At 41.9% G+C, this 26,592-nt stretch overlaps 1 protein-coding gene across 8 annotated transcripts in view; it reads right to left on the bottom strand.

Annotated features, from left to right (window-relative positions):
• CadN (neural cadherin) overlaps nt 1-26,592 on the bottom strand; it is a 326,124-nt gene that overhangs the window by 14,435 nt on the left and 285,097 nt on the right. For all 8 annotated transcript variants that reach the window (XR_007602747.2, XM_050195541.2, XM_050195543.3 and 5 more), the window contains exons 22-35: nt 24,581-24,840; nt 23,978-24,237; nt 22,434-22,567; nt 21,950-22,198; nt 21,423-21,632; nt 20,815-21,105; nt 20,478-20,725; nt 19,678-19,955; nt 15,909-16,257; nt 14,706-14,954; nt 11,587-11,770; nt 9,495-9,661; nt 9,089-9,392; nt 5,137-5,317 (exon numbers count right to left, since the gene is read on the bottom strand). Coding sequence is in view for 7 of the 8 variants with exons in the window: in XM_050195541.2 (XP_050051498.1) it covers nt 5,137-5,317; nt 9,089-9,392; nt 9,495-9,661; nt 11,587-11,770; nt 14,706-14,954; nt 15,909-16,257; nt 19,678-19,955; nt 20,478-20,725; nt 20,815-21,105; nt 21,423-21,632; nt 21,950-22,198; nt 22,434-22,567; nt 23,978-24,237; nt 24,581-24,840 (3,364 nt within the window). In the remaining variant the exon portion in view is untranslated. The remainder of the gene's footprint in view (nt 1-5,136; nt 5,318-9,088; nt 9,393-9,494; nt 9,662-11,586; nt 11,771-14,705; nt 14,955-15,908; nt 16,258-19,677; nt 19,956-20,477; nt 20,726-20,814; nt 21,106-21,422; nt 21,633-21,949; nt 22,199-22,433; nt 22,568-23,977; nt 24,238-24,580; nt 24,841-26,592) is intronic.

Raw genomic sequence — 26,592 nt, 5'->3', positions numbered from 1 at the left:
AACCACGAAATTAGTGACACCAACACCAAATGCAAGCAGCCTGTCAGTGGTTAAAAGGGTTTCGAGGGTTTGTTAAAAGCAAGTACATATTAGTTTTGGAATCAATGCATCTGACGTTTTCAGACCCCATTCAAACATGTGTGATTAAAAGAAACACCAAAGGATACTATCAACTTAAGCTGGACTGGGAGGTTTCACCTCTGAAAAGGTGAGGTGGGGAGGCCTTGGTGCAGAAGAGTATGACATAACTGTCTAGTGGCAACACAATATGAAAATTTTCACAAAAGCTCCCCACAACCTCATAGTAGAACTTGATGTCACAATGTACTAGTATAAAATACCAACTGCAACTTAAGGTCTGCCTGCTCAATGCAATCCTCACTAAAAATTGCATGAATTAAAGGCTGAAACTCATTATGGCACATGAAGTTTGTGCTCATTATACACAAAAACTTAAAAGTATAAAGAAAAGAACATGGACACCTCATCTTTCAGAACTGTAGAACACACACACAGACAATCGCTAGCAGCATACCTAGTTACTATATACCCAATATAGGGATAGTATCGAAGCTACGATTTTATCAGCAGCTATCTTACCTACATGCTAACAAAAAATGCAATAAGACATTTTATTATTATTCTAAACATTATAATGGGCACCTCTAAAGATGACAATTTTGCGATGCTTCGAGCGCCAAGGCATAGAATACTGAAGAATAGTGCCACTGATATCCAAGCTACCCAAAAATATTCCTGTTCTGCATGATACTCAAACTACACCATTGCTGGCTACATGCGGGCTTCAACTTCGCTAATACAACCCTGATTGGGCCAACTAAATTGGCAGAATTATCCGGTGAGTTGAATTAAACAAGAAGCACAAAAATATGGCAAAGACACTCGATTCATTGGCAGTTTTTGCTCAGATTATAAAATGTCCCCGACTGTTTACCAGTTCAGAGTAGAAAACTAACGTAGAAATGACATTAAAGCTCGTAAACAAAGTAGAAATCGAACGTGCACCAGATACTTTAGCAAAACAAATGCAGCATGCCTCCGACTGGGGCAATAAGAAAAAGACGAAACCAGCGAACTTTTAACTTTACAGAATGGAAACTTATTTACCTAATGTCCATCGTCATTGATCTTGGACAGCACTTTATCGTTGTCTATAAAAGCCACAACATGTGATCCTTTGTATGATCTGTAGTGCGTTTTATAGTCTGCATTTATCAAATAACTCCGCAACAATCGCAAATAGAATTGTGGCTCACGTGTAGGCTAACCACTTCGCTAGTTCATCCTGCGACGCATACAATTCTCCGAAACACCAAGAAAATGTGATGCGACTTGTTGCTGCTAATTGAACATGTAAAATAACTGATCGTTTTAATGCGCTTTCGTAAACCAACTGAAAGCAGCATGTCATCATTGTCATATTATGCGAGAAAACCACAATGTTATGGAGAAAATATGTTTTGTCGCCATCCATGGTCACCATCTTGAAATGGCAATTACAATGATACTGGCTAGGCTGGCCTTGATGGTTGAACGCTGTGGATGCAATTTTGGTTTTGGTTGTATTGTACCAGCCAAGCAGTTTACAGACAAATTTTCTTGGAAGGCACATGTTAGAATTCACCAAATACTGCAATATTTCTTAAAAAGCTACCATTTTAACATGAAAATATTTCCGGGGTAGGCCAAAAAATACCGTATTTACTTGCACAATGATCGCACTCGCGTAATGATCGCACCCCTGAATTTCGTTGTCAAAATTCTATTTCTTTTATTTCCCGTGTAATGATCGCACCCCAAACTTGCCACAGCAATATGTCGTGTGCCAAGTCTAGCTAATAATGATCGCGCTTACCACCTGTCGAATGCTACGCGAACGACTCTTCAAGACAAACCAGGCGGTCTGCATGCAGCAAACATTCTTAAGCAAATGCCCCATTTCATTCCTTTCGTCACTTTCCGCACTTCCATGACAAAAAAGAAGCTACAACCAAACTTCCCTTTATTATGTGTAGGTTTTATAATGTTTGTGGTCAACAACAACAAAAAAGGCGCCTTTCGATTCTTCTCGTCTGCACTCGTGGGCACGCAACAAATCGTGAGCGGCAACGATAGTAGCCTTGTTTGCACTGATACATTAAGTGTATCCTATTCATACGCCGACGCTTGTACCACAGCTGAGATATTCACCCACCCTTGGTGGAAACATGCTGTATTAGGATAGTAGTGAAGACAAATGCCGCGGTTTCCGCAGCATGCCCGCCATGTGTTTCTATGTCACTAGCAGCTAGGCGCGCCCATCTGTTTCTGTCCCCTCAAAGTGGACATGGCTATGTTATTGCCGTAAACTTGCCGATATTACCGATATTATTCATTACTGATACGGAAGAAACTGTTTCAATGCACGTAATGTACTCACGAGAAGAAAAAAAAAACGCGTTCAGTGCGTTCGGCTTCCTCCGCAGGCCGCCATCTTTGTTTTGGTGTCCCGCACTACATACAACAGCAGCCGCCTATTTGTTGACCTGTTACCATCCCGCAGCAAATGCGCGATGAATTTTTTTTTTTTTTTTTTTGCGGGAAATTTAACCCGCGTAATGATCGCCCCCCTGAATTTGCGTCAACTTTTTTTGACAAAAAAGTGCGATCATTATGCGAGTAAATACGGTAGGTGTTTTTGATGGGAGATTACATGTATGATGCATTTACTGTACCTAACACATCGCCAAGGAGGACGCTCACACTACACTCTAAATACAGTTGCACCCTTTGGGGTGTATATTTGCTACAGAACAATGATCGTCATCTGTCTTGCTTGCGTTTCCTTTCTCGAAAACGCTGCGCTCGTTATTTTCGTGTCGAGAATGCTGTCATGCTGATAATGCGCATGCTGTTCGTGACTTGGAAGTACTGGGCTCGCAGCGTTAAAGAAAAATGCAGGCAAGACAAATGACGATTATTGTTGTGTGGCAAATATACACCCCCAAGGGGTGCAATTGTTTTTAGAGTGTAGTGGACTCACCAACTGCCGTCACCATGGAGTTTGAGTGTGTGCATGAGGACCTGCCAAATTCAAATTATCTAGCGAAGGCTAATTTCAGGATAGAAATAAATGTTTGGTCCCATAGCCATCCGTAGCCAAACGTAGCTGGCCGAGACCTTCAGTCGGGATCGAATTAACCGGCGTTGAATTAACAGAAGTCTATTGCATAAGGTTTTAGGCCTGTCAGACTGTTCTACATGATGGATATACGGGCACATTTTAGTAAAGTTCAGTTACACCAGTGCAAAATGTTGCAAATAAACCAATACATCAAATAATGCATAACAATGTCTTGCCAAGTTATAATTCCTTAGACAAAATGATGCGAGCCTACCATGTGTCTGTGATTATGTTCCCAAAAACTGGCAGCCAAAATTGAGAATTAAATTATGGGGCTTTATGTGCGAAAACCACTTTCCAATTATGAGGCACGCCGTAGTGGAGAACTCTGGAAATTTCTACCACCTGGGGTTCTTTAACGTGCACCTAAATCTAAGTACACGGGTGTTTTTGCATTTTTCCCCCATCGAAATGCGACTGCCGTGGTCCGGATTTGATCCCGTGACCTCGTGCTCAGCAGCCCAACACCATAGCCACTGAGCAACCATGGCGGGTGCAGCCGAAATTTTAATGCAATTAAAAAAGGCCGACTTAGTAAGAAAACAAGTTCCATTACCTATCCAGTTTTTTTCTAACACATAAGTAAGCTTTCTTTTCCGACACATGATAAGTAGAGCTCAAAGTGTTGAATAATTTCATGGGAGTATCGACTGGCACAATGGTCAGCGTCGTGATATGGAGCACACCTGTGAATGCAGCAACAGTAGGCACACGCACACAGAGCATCCTCCTCTCCAAGCATCGTCTGCTAGGCTATTCCATTCATCCTCCCTCTGCCATGTGCCTACCCTCACTACCCTTTGGCAGGTGCACTCCGCGACATGGTGCTGAACACTGTGCGGGTCGATGCTTCTGTGAGATTATTAATTTGGAGAGCAGTAAACAACACAGATGTTAGCAGTTCTGATGTTGTAATGACAATTTGATCTACACATACTTAAAACAAAGTGGGCAGGCATCATAGCTGATTTTCACAGATGACAAAATCGCACAGAGGTAGACGCAGGCAGAAGATTACCTAAATACTAATATTTCTGGCCACATGATGTGGCACACCTATTTGGATGATAAAGCTGAAAGATCAGTGTTGTGCATCTGATAGTATAACGTAACATGCATGTAATATTATTACTTTTAAAGCAGATTACATATAAAAGCCTTTTGGAAAGACCTAAATGTGTTAACACAACTGTACATTGTGGTTACCACCTTAGGTGCTATTACGTGGTTTTGTTCTGTTTAAGGTCACTTACTCCTGTTTTAGGTAGCAATTATCCACTAACACAGGCAGCAGAACTTGATAAGGAGTTTACAGGGCTCAAAATGCATATAATAATGCACTTGCATGTTTTTAACAGATTTAAGGTCTTTTGAAGCATTCTCCACAGATATGGCCCTTTCTCATTTTCTAAAATCTAATTTAACCCGATTTTTGCTATCACGTCAACTTTTGTAGTACTTTGATTATGCCTGATTTCTTTAAAAAAAAAAAAAAAGGTGCCTTGTCATAAGAACATGGCCATTTAGTCATGAAGTTTCATAAATGAAAGCCTGACCACACATACGCTTCGGTTACGAAACATGAAACAGTTCACAACTGCACACCTCTTTGCATCTATGGCATGCACACACAGCTTCAAATTTTAATGGTTAACTCCAACAAAAGTAATTTGTGACAAATGAATGGAAAATTAACCTTGCAAGTTGCAAAACGTATTCTGGGAGATAGCTCCCTAACTTTTGCGAAAATATACCTAGCCTGCCAAAAAACAAGTGGTTTTCATCATTGTGGTACTTTAAAAAAACAGCCTAGAAAAAGGATCATTTGCCTGCTGCTGTATGCTTGCATACATACCTATGTTGCACTGCAATGTGCAAGAAACTAAGTAAGCCCTTCCCCACACTAAAAAATTGACAAGCAGATAGCTTCTTTAGAGGACCTGACAACTGACCTGCATTCATGGAGCATCCAGAGATCCACACAAACAAAGGGTCGTGGACAACTGATACCATGGCAGGGGTTGTTGGATGGACATCCATCAATTAGGTTACGCCATTCAACTACAGCTGCATATTCAGAACCACTCTCCATTGGCAAATAGTGCTGATCTAGCCGGATGTCATTCATACAACCTGCCAAAGAAGAGAAGAATGACACAGAATGACAAGTTATCAAAGAGAAACGAACAGGGGACCATCAGTTTTCCATGCATATTGACTTTCATCACTTGGCCAAGTTCCCATAAATAATATGGCAGAGTCTCCTCCTTCAATACAAGGCAGGCATGCACAACTGCCTGTGACCTATTAAAATGCCATCCTGTATATTCAGATACAATAATAAGGGTGCCAACACCATTCAAAACACAGTAAAAAGGAAAACAACAGAGGGAGAGAGAACACCAAAGGTTTAAGAATTTAACGGGGAAAAAAAGAAAACTAAAAAGAAAAGCATTTCTGCTCTCCAGACTTGTACAGACAGATCTCCAGACGTATTCAAAAATATTTTGGCATGCTTTCATTACAATAAACTACATGTACACTGCTTCTGCCATGACAGACTGTGCTGCCTCTAGGCTATGCAGGTCAGCACAAAAGAATGACCTGCTGCAATTATATCTGGTCAAAGATGTTTCTACCAGACAGTGAAATGCCAAGGACAGTATGTTTTCAGCACATTTACGACATGTTTGCTATTAAACACTAAAATATTACATAGCGGGTTAATATCACATAGCATTTCTGTGAACATGTTTTTGGTGTATGTACACTCGCAAGCAAAAGTTTGGAGACCAATGGTGCCGTGCAATTTTTTCTCTGCAGCCAAGGCGTGCCAGCTGAAATTGGGCGGTACGGTGTATGTGCGCATGTTGAACCAATGCACTATATTGAGGCAATTGTACATTATGGAACAGTGTCAGAAGTATTAATTTCTTTCTGAAATTGTGTTTCCAAACGAATGTACAGTAGAACCTTGTTGATACAATCCAGTTGTGTACAATTTTTTGGTGCCAACATTTGTGAATGAGAACACAAAAGATGACCCAATATAGCTACAATTCTTTTTTACTGGTTAATACGTTCCCACAAAATGGAATCTTTTGGCACGGACATCCAATATATTGCCAAGCTGTGATCATATTATATATATTCTGGCCGCTAGATCCCGTGTAAACAAGAAAAGGTGCAAGGTACACAAGATTGAAGGCAGTTGGCACCCGCAATGACAGCTTCCCCACAGTACTCCCATGCCCGAATGACATGAAAATGCTGCCATGCACTCAGTTTCCTATTCCGATAGCAGCAAATCTCCTTGTGGGTTATCGCAAGTCACCATCCAGAGCTATCACTGCCAATCGATCGTGAGAGGCATCTTCACCTAGTATTTGTTTTACAGGGTGTGATACAGGAATTGTACTGCATGCTTTTAATAGGCAATAACCCAAACGCACCGCTGTCCCTTGTTGCAGGTGGTGCAAAGTGAACATCATGTTTTGCTCTGATGGCATCATATTTTGGCGTTGTCCTCCAGCTCAATTTTGTTTTGGTTTTCCATTGTTGTCTTAACCCTTTTAGGGCTAATGACGTAAATACATGGCGCCGCGAAAAAGTCCAAAATAGTCGATGCCGTATATTTATGGCGCCGTCTGTATGTTTAAAATGCGCGCCAATTTCCTAACTTTTTCTTTTCTGGCATGTGCTGCCACTATGTGGGAATACAGGGCATTTTTTTCTCGCGCCTCCCTTTCTCGGTTTTCGTTGCATGGTTTGTTTTAGCGCTAGTTCGCCCACGTGCGTCTATATACTACCACTCGTGCATTGGCGCGCGCGGGCGGGCGGTGGTTTGGGTTTTGTTCCGGGGGCGGTTTCGGCTTCTTGCGCTTGCAAAACTGATGGCTATCTCGTTACTAATAGGTCAAAGGGCGACCGCTTGTTTCTCACTCGTTTGGTGCTCACAGGGGTGCACATAGGAAGGATGCCGCCGTGCATGCGTTTCCACTGCTTTTTTCTTTCTTTTATTTTTTTTGAGACTCTCGAGAACTAATTGCCTCTGGTTGGCGATAAGATCAAGATTAGCAGAAGTTTGTCACATGTTTTGCTTTTTTGACGGGCACAGAACCACATAGGTTTCTTGAGTGCACGCACCTACGCAGTTCGATTGCGCTATGGATGTACATATTAGTGTAAGAGCAGGAACATTTGAGTCTTGCGAAATATTCTTGGGTGCGCATTTTCAAAGCCTTGAACTATAACAATGCATCATTTTTAATTCTTATCAGTTTATTTCCTTTTTTGATTGTTTTTATTCATGAAGGAAGAGTACATATATACCAACGCAAAATATTTTTTTCTCACTTTACGGTCACCCTAGAAAAATTACGGTAAATTTTTTTTTTTTTTAGATAAGTCCCCTAGAAGAATTGGAATCTGCAATAAAAAAAATCAACCCTCGGCCGGTCGCATATGGCGAAAAAAATCGACCTTCAAAGGGTTAAAACGACAATGTGCGTCTTGGATCACTCACACCCCACAAGATGGACATACATTGATGTCAGTCTCGTGCCACAATGATTCTTGGCGAGTCTTGGCACATTACAATGATTCTTGGCACATCACAACTTCATGTCCAAATGCTCCGCCTAAAGAATCTGCTGACCCAGACCAAATCGAGGAGCGCGAATATAAGCTTGCCGAAACTGCAAAAATGACGCCTGTCTCAGGCCACTGGAGGCCCCACCAGATTGACGTGCGTCGGCATCTCGTGCTGCAATGCTCTGGATTATGTACGTGTCAACTACAGTTGAGTCTGTTGAATTCTTTAGTGACATTGGATTGTATATTTTCTCGGTATGTTTTTTCTCATTTGCCTTCCCCCCCACCCCCAAATGTATGAATGAGGTTCTACTGTGTGTGCCTCTTCTTTTGTGACTTGTGGTTTCTTGTCTACTCTTGTAAACATGCTATAGATCTCTCCAAAGCTTCAGCATTTTCCATATAACCTTTCTGTGCCTCGTCTGTATTAGTGCTAAAACATGCAGTTTCAGTGCCTATAATCTGGATGCCGCTTCGGCCATGCACTTACAACTTACAATGTAAACCGAATGTTTCTGTGCATACTAGTCCCTGCTTTAGCAGTCCATCTCAATTTATACAGAATGAAACGTACATGAAAAAAAGTTTCACCTAAAATGCCTACACATGAGCAGTGCGCCACAAATGCTATTTTTACACCATCAATGCTACAAAAGTATTTTTACTTCTGCCTACAAATCGTAAATCAGGAAATACTGAGCTGACACAATAGATACATGTTTAAGTGTTCCAAATCAATGTCATGTTCTCAACAGATCATGCAGGCTAGCTTATGTGTTCTGAATAATACTGACGGCATGCAACTAGCAACGCTTGTTGCATGTCTCGACCAACATAAAAAAAATCCTAATAAGAACAATTATTACAATGAGGATCACCATGTCCATGAGTACGGCTGATGCTGGAAAACTATGCCAAATCAAAGAATAAGTCCTTTGGGTGTTTTTATATGCACATAGTTCTATTTTTACTCATGTAAGTACACAAGATGCAGAGTTAATATCAAACTGGCAGGACACTGTATTACAGCATGTGTTATGGTTGAGTGCAAAAATACATTGCGAAATATGCTCAGTACCTCCTATGCCCGGTTAATCGACCTGCTCTTAAATCCATCAAAAGAAATATGGCTGGACCTTCCAGAGTGTCTCCTTTCCATCAACCCCTTTTCTATCAACCGGTCTTTACTCATAGAGGAAGTAGTTGGACAGGTGTTATAGTGATGCATGATTAAAGGCTAAGGCTTGTTTTTACCCAAGCAAAACATGCTGCTAATGGAATGCACTTCTCTCAAAGCAAACGTTAGCTCACCTTCTTGATAATCGTTGTCAACAACAGTCACACCAGGACCAACATACTGGACGTCTCCACCGGCAATAACATTCTGCTTCTCAACCCACATATGCTGGTGAGGGCTTTGCCAATCCAAGAGCTCGTTGAAGCGCCGCCCGCTGCCTCCATCCAGAGCCAGGCTGGCTGAAGCGCCATAGCGTAGGGCACGCACTGTGTGCCACTGGCCGTCATTCACCCACACCCAGGGAAGCCACAACTCGCGTTCTTCAGATGACCGACTTCGGTCGAGGTTGAACCTAAAACGCAGCTTCTTGTCCCGGATCTAAACCAGTGAAAAAAAAAAAAAGATTGCATGTGCTCCAGCAACCTTCCAACACGTAAAAATCACCTATAAGCAATATGAACAATGTTGCTGTCTAATCACCTCAAGAATGCAATACTCCCGCCCATGTTTGCTTGTGATGCGGAAAAGTTCTCCATGCTTCTGACGTGTACGGAACTGTAGCTGGATGTCAGTCTTGTACGGATGAGGGTCAAATGGCAGTGCATACTTGATGTAGCTGCTTTGTTGGAACATCTTGGACTGTGTTTCTATTGAAGCAAAGCATAGGTACAAATCAGAAGTGACCAACATTTGCAATTTTGAATATGAATCATACCCCTGAAACATGGGTCAGTCCTTTGAAGTAAACCTTTCTTTTACACTGAAGGACTCCTTATCAAAAAAAAGTTATACACACAATGGTACAGTCTCCTTTATATGTTTTCTGTAAGCAATGCAGCAAAGCACATGGCTCTGCACCTTTAAAATGAAACTGACAAAACAAAAAGTACCTGGTCAAACTACATCACTGCTAACAAAAATCATTTTTGCAAGCATTAATATTACAATGAAGCACCACTGCATTTTGTTAAGTTTTGCATTGTTGAACTATGCATGAGGTTACCCTTTAAGCCAATGAAGGAGTTAGGATATCTACCTTTCCGCAAGGGACCTCCACTAAAAAGTATCACCCTGCATGAACACCTTTAGGGTAGATGTTCCCGTGTCCAAACACCTTCGGAGTGCCCGTGTGTCAAGTGTATCAAATACGTAGTCATTGCTACTCAATCCGTAGTCTATTTGAGAATTCCCTATCTGAAGTTGTGAAATATACATATTTGTTCGGATATAAAGGATAATGACCCTTATTGGGGAGAAAGCCAGATGCAACTATTGACTGTTCTGAATGATTCTGCTGCAGGCAAGCTACAGTTCCTGGACAAACATGTGGGGTACCTAACTAAATACTTTTCAGTCATTCAACAAGAATGCCTTGCCTCCAGACAGCATACAAATTAATTTTTGGTTTTTATTTAGACAAAAGCAATTTATTATATGGACAATTGCCCCATGTTTCACCACTGTCACTGGTATGGTGTACTTGATATCACAGTTCAGTCACTCCTCTTCTACAAGCAAATGAAATTTCATGCATCAAATAATGTAAATAAGCCTTCTCCTTCCTCTCTCTTTTCTTTAGAAATGGACTCTATGCAATGTTACTATTTCACCTTGTTTAGAAACGACAAAGCATTTGGTATTCACTGACCTTAAAAGGTTCTTTTTTTAAATGTTTGTATTCACTTCAATTTAAAAATTTTGCTATTAGAACACCCTTAGTACAAATGCAGTAGACCTCAGTTAATTCGAGCTTGATGGGACCGAAGAAACTGGCCGAATTATCTGGAGGTTCAAATTAAGAAACAGAAAAAACACCGAAACACTCCATTGGTTCAGGTGGCTTAGCTTCGCCACAGTACAGTTGTGTTATGCAGTGAAGCATACCAAGCAAGAAAAGGTGCCGCTGTTACGGAACATAGCATGCGTTTAATTTACACACGCACATGTGCTGTCTCCAGTCACAGTACAAGCACAGAGATTCCTTATAAATTTACTGGCAGGCCGTCAGAGTTTTACACAGAGCTCCACTCTTTTGTTGGCCCCAAACGTCCCCTGTACTTTTTTATGCTTTCCTTTCCGCTTGCTTTCTCAAAGCACAGATGCTTTTCTATGCTTCTCGGTGCATAACGCGAGGGTGCACGTATAAATAAAGAATGCATACTAGGCCTTGTGAATGGTCTCACATACGAGAAACACATGGGGGCGAAACGAGGGCTTAAGTCACCACAGAAGCGTCAGTAACAGCTCTGAATAGCTGCCAGTATGCTTATTTAGCATCTAGGTGCTCATACTGTGACTGGAGATGGCGTGTTCACGCGTGTATAATTAAGGAACGCGTACTATGTCTTGCGACAGTGGCCTTTTTTTAATTCTTGATAAACTTCATAACATAACACAGATGTATTGCAGCGAAGTTGACCAATCAAGTTGGAATTTTGGCGAAAACCAATTTTGAGATCGAAATAACTGAAAAATCAAATTAACCGGAGTCGAATTAACGGAAGTCTGCTGCATAAAGGTAAACAAGAAAATAAAATGCTAAAGTTTTGTTAGCACAGAAGCTTGCACTAACCCCTGTCGCAATTTGGGCCATGCCAGCCAGGGTCACACACACATTCTGCACCCTTATAGGTTCCAAGGCAGTGGCCATGACCACAGGACTGGTGAAGCAATGCTGCTTCACTGCATGAGCTCTCAGCAGGAGGACAGCCAGCCACACTATTATATGAGCTTCCAGGAGAGCCGAGGTCATACATCTGGGGATAAGCAAACAGAGAAACACTAGCTGCAACCATGAATGTATGTACCACTGCATGGATTCAAACTAACGTAGCTCTGAATTTCGCACCCAATGAAGACATCCTGAATAGATAGTAACTATTAGAGTCTCTTGCAGTGTTTATGAAAAAACTGAGTGCAAAAAATGCAGGCCAAAATACAGAAAGTGCACGCAAAATTTATGTGTACTTCTTTGTCATTTCTGTTTTACGGTATTGCATGTGTGTGCTGATATATGTGTAATTACCAATAGAGAAAATAGGTTCAAGGCTGGAAATCTTGGCCTGCTATGGCTGCATAGCATTTGGGCCAAAGTGCAACTTCAATACGCTTGAAGAGTTTATCTTGCCTTAGAGATAAAATGCAGGTCATGGCACACTTTAAACAGGCACACTGTAAATATTCCAAAATATAGCATAGTATACTTTTGAAGTCAAGAAAATATCTTAATGTCGACCTCAAAATTTAGTAATACCTTAGTAATACAGTAAAATAGGTGCCTACGAGGGCAATCTACGAGGGCAATCCTAAAAGTAACGTCTCCTATATTTTCAGACATAGAAAAACTTTATTTACTATAATAGATTAAACATTTTAAAGGTTGAAGAATGCTCTATTTTTCTACACAATCGCCATTTCGGTCTATGCATTTTTGTAGACGCTCTGGCAGTTTTACAATGCCCATGTCATACCACTTTGCTGCCATGTCCTTCAGGAAAAGTTGAACCTTCATCTTTTGCCTTGCTGTCGGAGCAGAACCGCCATCCAGGCAAATGCTCCTTCAACTTAGGGAACAGGTGGTAGTCCCTCGGTGCTAAGTCCGTACTGTATGGTGGGTGGGTGATGACGTTCCAACCAAAGTTTTGCAGGAGTTCAACGGTTTGACGGGCGACGTGTGGGCGAGCGTTGTCGTGGAGAATGCTTATGCCCTCGCTCAACATTAATCATCTTTGGTTCCAAATTGCCTTCCGAGTTTTTTCAGTGTTTTACAGTACCTGTCAGTGTTTACTGTTGTCTCAGCAGGTAGAAAGTCAACCAATACCCCTTTCCAGTCCCAAAACACAGTTGCCATGACTTTAACGGCAGACTGTGTGTTTGAATTCTTGTAGCTTGGGCCAAGAGGGATGACGCCACTCTCGTGACTGTTTTGTCTCAGGTGTAAAGTAGAATGCCCAGATTTTGTCACCCATGACAATCAAGTCCAAGAAGTTGTCCTTTTCGTCTGCATAGCAGTGAAGAAATTCGTGGAAAGAATCAACTCGTTGCTGTTCATGGTTTTCTGTCATCATATGCGGGACCTATCTTGCACACACCTTCCAATATTGCAACTTTTCCGTTAAAATCCTGTGAATGGTGCCTCAGGAAGCCTCAGGAACCAAAATGCAAAGGACATCCACAGTGATCCTCCGATCTTCATGCATGATTTCCTCAACCTTTGCGAATGTCTCGTCGGAAATTGACAACCTACCGCTCCTTTCTTTGTTGTGAATTTCAATATGACCGGCTGAAAACTTTCTACACCACTTACAAACGATCTTGACATCTATGCATGACTGTCCATACACTTCCGTCAATCGGGAATGAATTCTAAGTGGTTTAATTCCTTTTGTGTTCAAAAATCTACTAACCGCGCGAACTTCGCACTTGGAAGTAGCGTTAAACAGGAGCTCCATTTTGAATGGCGGCCAAGCCAAGACTGAGCACCCAAGCAAAGCGCGCGTGCTTATTCGGGAATGCAGGCAGCACCGCTCAGAATAGTGTGGCCAACAACTGTATTAACAGTTTCTCTACGTCCCCCAAAAATAGGAGACCTTACTTTTATGAATGCCCTCCTACCTGCATGCATCTATTCAATTATTAGATCGTTTGCTGATGACTGTAGTTTATCGTGTGGTAACTAACCTACATGACTGCAGCACTTCAATCAGATCTTTACAGTATTTCTTACTGGTGTAGTAACTGGTCAATGAACGTGAATGTTAATAAAATGCAAAATAACGAGGATATCCTGCAACAGTGCTTCTAACAATCCATTTTCATAGCCTTTTATTGGCTCACAGTTGACTCTTATCCATATATACAAATATCTTGGTGTGCACATTTCTAACGACTTGACATGGCATGCATACGTTAATTATGTGATTAACTATACTAACCATACACTAAGTTTATTGTGCACAATCTTTTCTTTAGCTCCCATCTCATTAAAACTAATGCTCTAAACAACAGTTAGGTCCAAGATACAGTATGCCTTCTCAATCTGGGTACCCCCCCATCAGTGCCGATTTCTTGGCTTGAGGCCAATCCAGAACCGTTCTACTCATTCTAGTTTTTCCAATAATTCTCGTACTTCCACTGTGTCCGGAATGAAGCCTTTCCTTAATCTTCCTGGTCTTTCTTGCAGAAGAACTATTGTCCATCTTTGTCTTAAAATTTTTTTTCACCAACCATGATCTCAAGCATGCCCTCTTGGCTGCGCCATCCTATTTCTCATCTTGTGCCGATATCATTTAAAAATTAAGGTGCCAAGCCGCCGCACCAACCTGTAGCCTCATTTATTCATGCGAAGGACGTCATTAGAATGGAATCGCCTCCCTGCCTCCATTGCCAGCAACCCAGATCAATCCGCATTGAGAACTTACATTGGCAACATTGTACCACAGTTGTACCAATCCTCCCTGTATGGTTACAATGGCATTGGGAGACTTAAATAAATAAATAAATAAATAAATAAATAAATGAATGGCAGTCGTAGATAGGCGCAGGGCACAGTTTACTATGAGAATGTTGCCAAGAGAGGTAGATTAATTTCTACGAAATCTTCCAGCCAAACAGGAAGACTTTTTTTACACACTGTGTTACTCCCATTATAAATTATGCAGTTAGAAAGGCTGGTGATCAAGCTTCACTTACCTCACTGTTGTGAACAACATTTTTTACACAGCCTTGAAATCCCTCTGTCGTATGCCGATGGCGCCAAGCATATGCACCAAGGTCCTTGCCACCAACATGAGTTCCACCCAACTGAAGCGGAGTATTTACGTTAAGAAACTCATTGAACTCAGGTACCTGAGTGCTGTTCTCACAACGGGATCGATCAATGGTTTGATTTCCCTCATGAGTTCGTGCTGACATGCAGTTGTCGACCATCAGCCGCACAGACTGTAGAAAAAAGAAGTGCACAGACAAAACTTTACACACTAACAACCTTAAAAAATGCAAGACAACAAGTTCAACAGTTCAAAATTCTTAGCTAACAGAACAGCTAAGCAATGCACAATGCAAGTATACCAGCATAAACAGATACATTATTTCCATAGGTGGTTCATAGGTTTCCAAAGGTAAATTATTAATTTATCATTATAGTACTATCTGAAGCATGGATGAATGAATACTGGCACATACACCAAAAGCTTTACAAAAGTAATACATTCTTTTTTCATCACACAGGTGACGCCAGTGGTTCCAACACTGGCATCACCTGTATGTGCTATTTTCTATGACCACTATAAGAAAAATAATGCAACAAACATTCACTCAAGAAAGTCAATGTATAAACAAATAAGGGCAAAAGCTACATACTACAAGAATCAGAAAAGCTGTCAGAGTGCAAGTAGCACGCACAATGCTATTTCTCACTGACTTTCATCCAAGGAACTCTTTACCTTCATAAAAAAATAAGTTCGGCTGTTACATATCACTGCAGGTTTAAAAAAGAGCAATACTAATGAAGATCCATTCCTAAAATGAGCTTGCCATGCAACACATTATTGCTGGAAGTTTTCACTTAAAACATAAAATTTAGCTTTCTGCAATTTTGCATTCTTTCCTGCAGGAGATGGTGACATGTCCATCTTGTCCTGATGATGAGCTGTGATGACCTGTCACCTGTTCATGGGTAACTTCATTCTGCCCACTCATTAGTTGAGTTCATACTTAGTGTTGGAATAACATAGTTAAAACTGTTGCATCTCCGAGTTCGGTTACAGCAACAGCACTGAGAAGAGCACGCAGACAGCACAAGTCTGCATATACCCTTGCCCTGCCCCCTCCAGTTAAGAAAAGGTAGCAGCCAGAGAAATATAATTACATCGGAGTAAAATTACTATTACTCACCTGTCGGTCCCAAAACACATCCAGTCGGTGCCAATTGCCATTGTTGAGGTGTTCCTCAACATCAACAAAGAGTTCTGCTGTGCCAGAACCAAAGTCTAAAAGCAGCCTAGGCCTTCCTGCATTGAGCTCTAGTGAGATGAAGTCTTGAATGACAATTTCTCCAGGGTCAGGCCGAGAGATAGGGCCATTGTACAGTAGAAGTCCAGTGGGGCGCTCTGTCATAAACTCTAGGCTCAGATGGGAGTCTTCACACTGCTGCAAGGCAGGGAACCAAGCCCAGCCCTTGCCATTGAAATGCCGTGTTGTTTGCTGACATTGTGGTCCATGAAATCCGGACTGGCAACGACAGCTGCATCAAACACCACCCATCAGAAAAAGCAAATACAGTAGGTGGAACAAAATTCGTATTGTTTCGGATGAAATCCTTTTAACTAGGCTCAGCTATAAGAAGAACAGGTCAAGAATGAACACAATGTGCATGGAAAAAATAAGCATATGTTACCTAAAGAAGTGACAAAATTACACTGGACGTATCACTTGAATGCTTGCGTGCAATGCACACTGCACTCAGCTAAAAATAAAGCGGTAAATGACCAATAATACATTATAATGCTTGAATTGCAGTGAAATCCTGATAATTGAAAGATAATTCAAACTATTGGTCTTGGCAAAGTCCCATGTTTTTGAACAGAGAGAAACGCTTGCGAATTCGAACATTTCGGACAAAGTCTGTCCCTCCCATGAACTCTTTGTTCAGATAAACCCCAGCCAAAGGCGAAGGTTCGATGCATTGCTAGCTACCATAATGTCACATGCCGTAAAAACTGTGCGATTGGCTGAGGCCGTTTTAGAGCAGCGTTTCGGAGCATAAAAATGGGCTTTTGGAGCATCTAAGGCCTATATCAACGCGGAAAAATCGCTTTTGAGAGAAGCAAGACACCATATAGAAGGAAGCCTTTCTTAACTGTAAAAAAAATTGCACATTCCACATGCTGGGAATCGGTTTAAGCAAAGCTCTTATTTTGGCGTTTGAAAAAGAATGCTATTCATCACTAACAATTTGCAAGTCCTGTAAAGCACACAACCGAGTTGGACCCATTTTTACTGGGAAGTGCTTAGCTCATCAAATTCTAGCACTTAAACATGTGGATCTCACACATGATGACATAATGCAATGGGATGATGACGATCAGACGAAGCAGGAATGATGAAAGAATGACCAGGACAGTATCACAGCGATCGTATGAACACCCTTTTCAATCTCTACTTTAGCTTCCCAGTTTGCAGTCTCCTGCAAAATGGGAGTTTGCAAGAGTGGCAGGAACTGTAGCACACATGTAGACAAAAATTTGAGGAACTCTGCCATGCAAGAGCATTAGGAGTATGCAATGCTCGCTAAGCTATGCCAGCTGCAAACAGCAAAATGCCAGCAATGCAATAAAATGAAACAAGCTCAGCAGAATGCACAGCCAGTTGTGTTTAAATTTTCAACCATAACATACCCATATGAAACAACTATGGCGATGTTACATCATGCAAAGGCTTCACTGCAGTAGTGTACCGCTTTTACATAAAGCGTGCATTCATCTTTTACCTTTAGCAATAAGCTGCCGCATTTCAAACACGTAGTAGCCCTACACTTGTGCCCACCTTTTCCTTCCTCCATGCACGTGCGTATCGAATGTGCATGATGGATGATGTTGCTTGTGATAGCAAAGTGCCTTGAACTCGAGAGATTATTTTTTTAAGTACCATATTGTCCGGTGTGCAAGTCGTACCCCGAAAAAGAAACAGCCACTTTTGCAGAAAAGTTAATATATAAGTAGCACCTTTGTAGAAGACGCATACATTTCACACGTTTCGGGTCGCATGCACATATCTTCATCACAAAATGCCATACTTACCCAATACTGACGCGCTTAGCTACTATGCACTGCTGATGTACCGGAGATTTTGGCTACCCATGACATGAGCTTGGGTGGCCAAAAGGTGAGCTAGGGGCAATATTGGGTGAACATCTCGCTCTCCGAACGTTCGCATGTGCTGATAATTATCTCCCGCAGTGAGCCAGTGCCACATTTTTGCCAGCGTTTTTCAGCACGGCAAGGCAGGAGCGCAAATTGATTGTCACCTACTCAGGGATGCGAGAGCCAAAACAAACGTTTGGAAAGCGAGATGCTTGCACGATCTCACACCATCGGCAAAATAATGGAGGAAGGGCAAAAATCGTGCTATGCATACAACCTATTTCAGACTGTCTACGAATGCATAGGCGCGCGTCGGCAAGCATGCATGCTCCCAGTGCTTCCGTGTAGCACCAGCCACCTTTAGTTAATTCCATATATAAGTCGCACTGTCGCATAAGACACAGCTTCGAAAATTTTTAAAAACAACTGCGTCTTACACACCGGAAAATACTAGCAGAAAGCACCTTTTAGAGCAGCTTTGGAGCACATTAATGAAAATGTTGCAGGATTTGCCTTATGGAGAAGCTGGGAGCAGCTATCACATCACTGTGTAAAAATGACAAGGAAAGATGCATGGGAAGCCGAGACCGAACCGGAGCAAGCAGTGTGCGCCCTGCTTTCCCATTTGGCTTAAATAGAGGAGGAAGGAGCTCCCAGCACACACTTGATCACATTACCACGCTCACCTAGCATTCCAGAGTGAATGTTGCTCACTCATCACTTCAGCTGAACAAATCCCAATGAAGTTACTAAGAGAGGAAAAAAAAAAAGCGAAGACAGATAACGTAGCGCAAGAATAAAGCCTGCATATTGTGAACCCTTTCAGTGCCACTGAAATACTGGTACATTTTTCAATCTTTGTAGTCGGAGGTGCGCATAACACGAAGTTGCCAAACTTCGATATAGTTCTGCTATCTGTTCTATAATTCTAGATGCATATTTTTTATCTCTCTGGGTTTGCTCAATATAGGTTTTTAGCGTGCTGTGGAATGTGCCCCTCCATACACATGATGGTTGTGCCGTGCTGAGCACATACCCGCAGATGGGAAGGTGCTTCCTGTACTTTGGTGACCGCTACCCCAGCAATCCCTTGTTCAAATATTCGCACCATAGTGCAAGGCCACTAACTTTGCATGTTTCTGGGTTTTCCTTTTTCTTTTCTTTTTCTTTTTTTTAACCCTGGCACGGCCGCGCTATCACGTAAGCGTGTGCATCAAAATGAAACTACGTAGGCGATACAAGACGAAGATGAGAATGTGAGGACCATATTCAGAGTGCGATTTGCAATTATCCGTGCAATTTTTTTCCTTTACGAATAACGAAAAATACACCGTTTTGTTCGTTTTACAATATCCAAGAAAAAAACCTGACACTGGGGGTGAGTCACCTCTGCAACATCCCTGCACTCAAAGGGTCAATGAAGCGCTTAATACAACCTCAAGGAAGTTTTCCTGTTCTCAAAAAAGAAATTCTTTAAGGAGATAAGGTAGCAAGACGAAAGAACCATGATGAAAGACACACAGAAACGGGTCTGTGATGTGTGTATCTGTCTTTCATGCATGCGTCATGCATTTTCAGTTGTAGCTGCGTTGGCTGGTATATCACTGCATAAAGATAAAATGAGTTGAGGAAATTCACAAAAGTTTTTGGGTCTTAAGCCCATCAACATGTCCTCCTGAAGAACTAAGAATTCAGCTACAGAATGCAGACATTCACTAAACTTATTAAATAGTGCACAATGTATTTAACTTCCCTCTCAACCACTCAACTCCAAGAAAGAGAAACCAGCAAAGCCCACACACCTGATTCCTGTATATGTGTCAACACAACGACCATTGTTGTAACATGGAGGAGGTCTCTTGCGGCAGGACTCAATCTCAGAAAAGTCTCGAGCACCGCACGAACACTTGGCCTTCACCCAAGTATTCACTCCCACAAAAGATGTCCGGTTGGCATTCACCATTACAGGATTGCGATCAATCATAAGCACATTAGTGCAGCTACCCTCGCAGTTGTGGTTTTCCAGCAGGCACTCGTCAATGCCCACCATGGTGATGTTGATGCCCACTTTCTCTTCAATCTGCAAAGCAATAAGTGTGATCTCCAATTTACTAAAGGCAGCAAAAGGCATAACATTGTCTTGCACGTCATGTTTGTATTTAATTTTATGAGGGGAAGGTTATCACCTTGTTCTAAAACATGATCGTTGTGTCACACTGTCAAGCAAGTTATTACATTTTTCACAAAGCATCTACCCAGTGTCTCCTGGAACTTTCGCAATAACACATGGATTGGCAAGAATGTATGAAAATGCTTTTACACAGCAGATAGACATAAGTCATGGCATTTAAAACTACAACCTATTGTCCCTTATTGCCAGTAACATTCTTTACTTCCAAAGGTGTAATTCTGCCCAATAAAAGGCTTGACCGAGCAAGTGTGTTAACTGTCACCTGCTAGCCAGTGTCACCTTACTAGATTGAAGAATGTCTTCTTAACAAATTAGTGAGCTCATTAATGCTGCTTTAAAGTGCCTTATTTATGGCCTGTCAGCATCTCTTAATGACAAACAAAGCAAAACTCTTTGAAGGATTCAACTTACCTCTCTCCGATTCACTGCAACCACCCCATTCAATAAGCTGGCCTTGTAATATGGGGAGCCATGAGCAGAGAAGCGAATATCAGTTATAGGTGGGCGTGACTGCTTGAGGATGACACTGAAGATGTCTACATTATAGGGCTTTGTCTTGATGCGCTCAGCAATCAGGTCACGAAAGATTTCATATTTGCTCTTCACTTGTCGCTGCTTTTTCCAGTCCCAAACCCTTATGAAGTCTTCATCAGTAATACCTAAAAATAAATTAGCAACAAGATGGTTGAAAACTTGGTTTCTGTTCAAAACTAGAGCTTCTGCATTCGGTTCCACACAACAGACTTACCAGTGACACGTATGGAGCCAGAATTGTAGATAGCCTCCTCAGGGATTTCTTTGACAGTTACTGTCACGTTGGCGTGGGCATCCATCGTATGCATACGGTCATACACTAAGAAACGTAAATGGTAGGTGCCTGCTCCTGTTGAGTTCAGCATAGTGATCATGCCTGTGTGGCCGTCCATGTCAAAGTTGGGATGGGCATTATTATTCTCCCAGAAGAATGTCTTATCAGGCAAGTCCCAATCATCCAGGTCCTCAACATGAATGCGTCCAATTTTTGTTGGTGGAGACTCCCCTGTTATAAAGATGACAATTAGCACATAATGAACAATTTTAATTACAAGAATATGCAAATTTTCTCATAGACCAGGGTGAACAAAAGTAAAGCTTTATTGGTACACCCATGGCTTCACCACCTATACATGTTTTTGAACACATAGTTATACTATGGCTGGCACACCGCAGCATGTTAATGTGGGAAATTGTGCTGAAGATTCCACCTAGTGTCTACGCTTCATGCAAAGGAAAATTCACATCCTTTTAAAACACCACATTTCAACACAATGACTGAGCGTTACTTGCAGAAAGCACCTACACTCAAGCAACACTTACCCTTGAAATTGTACACAAAGATGCTCTTGCTTCCGGGGTGCATGCGGTTGTCGTTAACGTCCCCAATAATGACTGTGAGAGTAGAAGTCCCCGTGAGCGATGGATTTCCATTGTCTTTGATAAGAATGGGAACCAGGTACTCCTTCTGTGTCTCTCGGTCAAATGTTTCCCGAGAGCGCACCACAGCCATACCATCTCCATTTGCACCAGCTACGAGAATAACAGTTGAGTCACAGTTGATACAATGAAACAGTTGCACAAATGTTCGTGACAGCAATGTTTAAAAAATCCTGCCTGAAATGCACAAGCTCCTCCTAGCAAAAACTATGCTCTTTCTCTAATTCTTTACTTCACAATCACTACAGCAAACATTTTGATACCATCCATTTAAAGTAAGTAGGTAAATCAGAAAAACAGGAAAGCGAAAAAAAATGAAATCACTTTACAACATCTTCAAAAACAAAGGCTGAAGATGCAGCTGATGCCCACAAAGAAAATATACTTTGTGAATATTGTAAACAACATACTGGGGTCGTGTTCCACTCGGAAAAACTGCTGAATAAGCTCTGGGGCATTGGGATCCATGCGGAAAGTAAATGGAGGGCCGTTGTTTTTGGAACGATCATCATCATCTGTGGCCAAAATTTCTTGCACTTTCTGCGGAGGTGTGTGCTCTGGAATGACTGGCCTGTAGTCGTACTGGAATCTGGGTGGGTTGTCATTGATGTCACTAACAACTACAGTCAATGTTGCAGTTGCAGTTCGTGATGGCACTCCTGCAAAGGCATGTGAAACAAAGAAAAAAAAATGTAGGGGCACACTTACGACACAGTAAAAGGGAATGCAAGAAAAGACAAAGGCTAATCCATAAGCAAAATCTATTTTCTAATTATTAAAAATTATGTGTAGCTGTAATATATTAAGATAATGCCTGTCATATGATCCAAATAGATTATGCTTTTCTAGAGATTGTACTGCACTCTGCCACAAGCAGATGTTACTCATACTGACCATCATCGATAGCCAGAATCTTGACTTGATGCCTGGGAATGTCTTCTCGGTCAAGTGTACGTTGAATTTCAACAACACCATTGGGATTTATCTTGAACTGTCGCTTCTTGTCAGAAGATCGGTCAATCATGTAGCTGAAAAAGGAGAGAAAAGAAGTAATGTAGCGAGTGGCTCAGAAATAGAATGGATGAGGGGTTGGGGTGGAAGCATTGATAACTATATATGTAAAAACAATGCACGTAACTAAAGCTGAACAAAGACAAGCCGTGTCGATGCAAGAACTTAAAAAGCACCTCAATGATGCAGAAGAAGTTCTGACACAAGCAGCCACATTTGTTGTAGGTGGCTGAAAAGAGATAATCGGAGGAATCTGGCCACATAATGTGTGGCGAGACATTGAGACCAAGACAGTCTATCTTCACTGGCAAAAATATGGTTACATTTTATTAAAAATGGCAAACCAAGACCACAGAGCAATTTCAATTTTATAAATGTCAAATCATTAAAACATACTGCCTGAAAAAAACATGCTTGCTGCAGCTTTACTGAAGCAAAAACAGGTTCTCAGCATTTTCTGCACAATGCACTAGTAGAAGACTGGGTCTGTACTTCCCAATCATCTTGTACATTGGAACAGCACAATGCTGGAACTATTTTTTAATCTCACTGCCTTGTTTTTCATTCCATCCGCTTTTATTGCGATAGCAATTATATGGACACTCCAGGAGCATTTCTGCTGTCGCAGTCACCCTGATGTTCCGTATAAAGTCCAAGGGTGACAACATTGTCACTGCACACCATATGTTGTGTGTGCAAGTGAAAGCGTGCGAGGGTGAGCCTACGATGGCGGCTCAATCTGGTGCGTGCAAACAAGGAAAGCAGGGTGGAAGTGCACAGTCTTCTGTCGCGCGCAAGGCACTGAAGGGAGGAGAGGGAGGGGAGGGGTTCTACTCTAGTGGCATTTGCATATGGTGCAGCCATGTGGGACTTATCTTGAAAGTGATCTGCGATGGGGACAGAGTCTGCAGAGTGCTGATAGCGTCGTGTGAGCTGTGGTTTCGCTGTGCATTTTGAGTTGAAGCAACAGACAGCACCAACATAAATTCGATTGTTGCTGCTGCTGCGCTTCCTCACTCCAGCATTTTGACAGCGAGTTTCCGCAATCGACAAGTGAGATGTGTTCATGTTTACCGGTGCGAGCGACACCACGCTTGTTAATTTAGTTAGTAAGCGAATGTTTACAAGTTTACACGGCTGACAGAAATACTATTCTTACTTCGTATAGCTGTCTACAAATTTTTTTTGTCTACTACTGCAATTTTCTTTGATTGCACGCATACAGGAGGGGAGGGGGCATTGCATTTTTTGTCTGGAATGATTTGTAGAAATTCCATGAAGGTGAAAATGAAGCCTTGCTTCCAAATCAACGATTGTCAATTTTAGAATACAAATTGGAAGGTACCATGAAACTGCTCTGACTTAATGTACCCATAGGTGGCAGCACTACAATATATTTCAAGCTTGAGGATAAGAGGTAAAGTTACCTGACACGTGATTTTCCACCTTGGTCAGCATCCGTGGCTTTGAATGTTGCCAAACTCGAGCCAACAGTGGAATTCTCCGGAACTGACACTTCAATGTTAGGCCGTTCAAACTCGGGTTTGTTGTCGTTTATGTCCTTCACCCTGACTTTTACTTTAGCATAATCTGCATGGTAGGGATCAGTAGATTCACCACCATTATCGCTAACTTGAATAGTGATATTGAAGCCAAATCGTTGCTGCAAATCCTCATAGTCAAGAGGCTGGAATAAAAAACGCCAAGCCACAGTGTTACTAAAATGGTTCACATGAAGTGTCACTAAAAGAAATCTATATCTTATTACAGTTACATGCCAACAGCAACAAGAACGCACATAACGTGTTGGTTGAGCAGCAAGAAAAAAATTGCAACAGCTAAAATATACATGTATCTAACACTACACTAAACTGAGTACCCTTTTAAAGACATTTAAAACCCTAAGAAATGCAGTAAATGAACCAAGAAAACAATTTTAAAACAAGGGTGTGAGTTCATGCAAGAGTACACAAAGTTTTGAATTATACTAAATGAAATGAAACTAAGCTAAAAAGAGGTTGTATACACACCTTGGCTATCTTCAGCGAACCAGTTCCATCAGAATTGGTGACCATAGTGAATTTATCTGAGCCAAATGTGTTGTCAATAACTTTGTAGCTAAACCGGTTAGTTTCTAGTAGATCTCCATCGTTGACCGATACGACCAAGATTGGATTCTCAGGAATATTGTCTGCTTCAGTCTCTTCAACATCAACAAACCAGTCCTTTTTGGTAAATTCTGGAGGCATGTCATTAATATCCTTGATCTTGATAGTAGCAGTCCCAGTACCTGCAATGAATGTTATACCCACTCAGTAAATGCATCAAAGCTCCAAGAGCTAAACTGCACCATGTTCTCTTCAGTCTATGCCATTGGTGTAGACGGAGGAGGGGGGGGTCGACCCCACCCCCACAATTTTCTGACAAACCCCGCCCTCCTTTCCCCCTTTCCCATAGAACAGAAAGTTTCAGGAGATGCGCTCCAATAGAGCGGCATGAATGAAAGGGAAAGCTTGAATGTGAAAGCAAGGCGAAGGCTAGTGGCAGTCCTAAGAGGGCTGGGGGAGGGGGGGCTGATCTCCCATGCACAGATCATTGCAGCCTCACTCATGGTATGCCTCTACCTTATTCCAGATCATGTTAACCATGATCAGCACTAAAAATTCCACACAGATAAAGATGGGGTGAGCGCGTGCATAAAACTTGGGGGGGGGGCATTGTTGCTCCCCACCAGGCCTTTGTGTCGTTGAAGAGCTTATTTCTGGTATGGCTAAATTCATAGCGCGAACTACTAGGACTAGTTTGCGTTCTGAATTTAGCCATACTTCCATACCAACTCGCCCATTTTCCCCTTTTGATTTATTTCTGGTACTTGACCGAATCGTCGACCCAACTGAGCAGAAGAATAGCATTCCGAAAATTGCGACTTGCTTGTCTAGGAAATGCATAATAAACACTCGCCCCCCCCCCCCCCTCCCTTTTTTTTCTTTTTTTTTTTTCCTTGTCTCTGACTTTCACTATGTTAATAAACTTGGAGAAGAGCTTGATGTTAGGCTAATTTGTACTCACTGTTAACAATGAAAATGGCAAAAAAAAGGGAAAGGATAGAAAGGCCTTCAGAACACCGATTTATGCACGGGAAAATATATCATTGACAGGGGTGCTGGGCCAGGGAAGCTAAGAAACCGCCACAACAAACAAGTAGGAGGGCAGGTAGGTGAACAGCCTCGAAGTCCTCGCAGAAACAGAAATACAGGAATGTTAGGGGCCACCACGCTGTTCAACAGCCTGGTGAATGTTGAAGAGTGTGACAGTGACTAACAAAAGAATTTTAAGAAGGGGAATGGAATGATGGATATGAGGAAGGGGGAGAAGGGGGCGCATAAAAGAAGTCAAGAACCAAGTTTGTGGATAATTATGGACATAGAGAGTGCATCTCATCACTGCCCGATCGCTCAACACCAGACGGCCGTGGCCAGTCACCTAGCTGAGGCTCACCTACCCCGTCGTAACACGTGCCGTTTGCTGCAAAGAGCCCATCGTAACTAAATGTCTCAGCAATTTTCAGAATAGATGGGTGTCAGGAGACACGACACTTACCAATCTCTCGGAGCTACTGGCCCTCATTTTACTGCGAACAACGGATGCCATAATTTTCACAAAGGCTTCTAAACAGGAACCAGCCCTGCTTTCAACTGTCTGCCTCATCAATTCCAGAGTGTAATCACATAACAATATGCGCCACGTGATGACTACAATACCATGATCGCAAGTTACTTCTGAACATCTATGCAAACAAGTCAGACAGCAGGTCAGTGAAAGTGAGTGAAACTTGAATCATTGATCTATCGAAGTTGGCGCAAGGCTTCATTCCTGTATTTTTTAATTTCGATTAATATAGCGTGCCCACAAGGCCTAAAGTGCGATTGAGTGATAGGCGAATTGCAAATACGTAGCTGTGGCCGTGTCACTCACTAGAAGATCTGGCTGGAAAACAATGGTTATCTCCACTCTTACCTGGGCTGCAACAAATTTGGTCTGC

Source organism: Dermacentor andersoni, chromosome 1 (assembly GCF_023375885.2).
Source record: "Dermacentor andersoni chromosome 1, qqDerAnde1_hic_scaffold, whole genome shotgun sequence".
Classification (NCBI taxonomy): Eukaryota; Metazoa; Arthropoda; class Arachnida; order Ixodida; family Ixodidae; genus Dermacentor; species Dermacentor andersoni.
The sequence above is the reverse complement of the archived record's forward strand: the minus strand, read 5'-3'. Positions and strand labels throughout refer to the sequence as shown.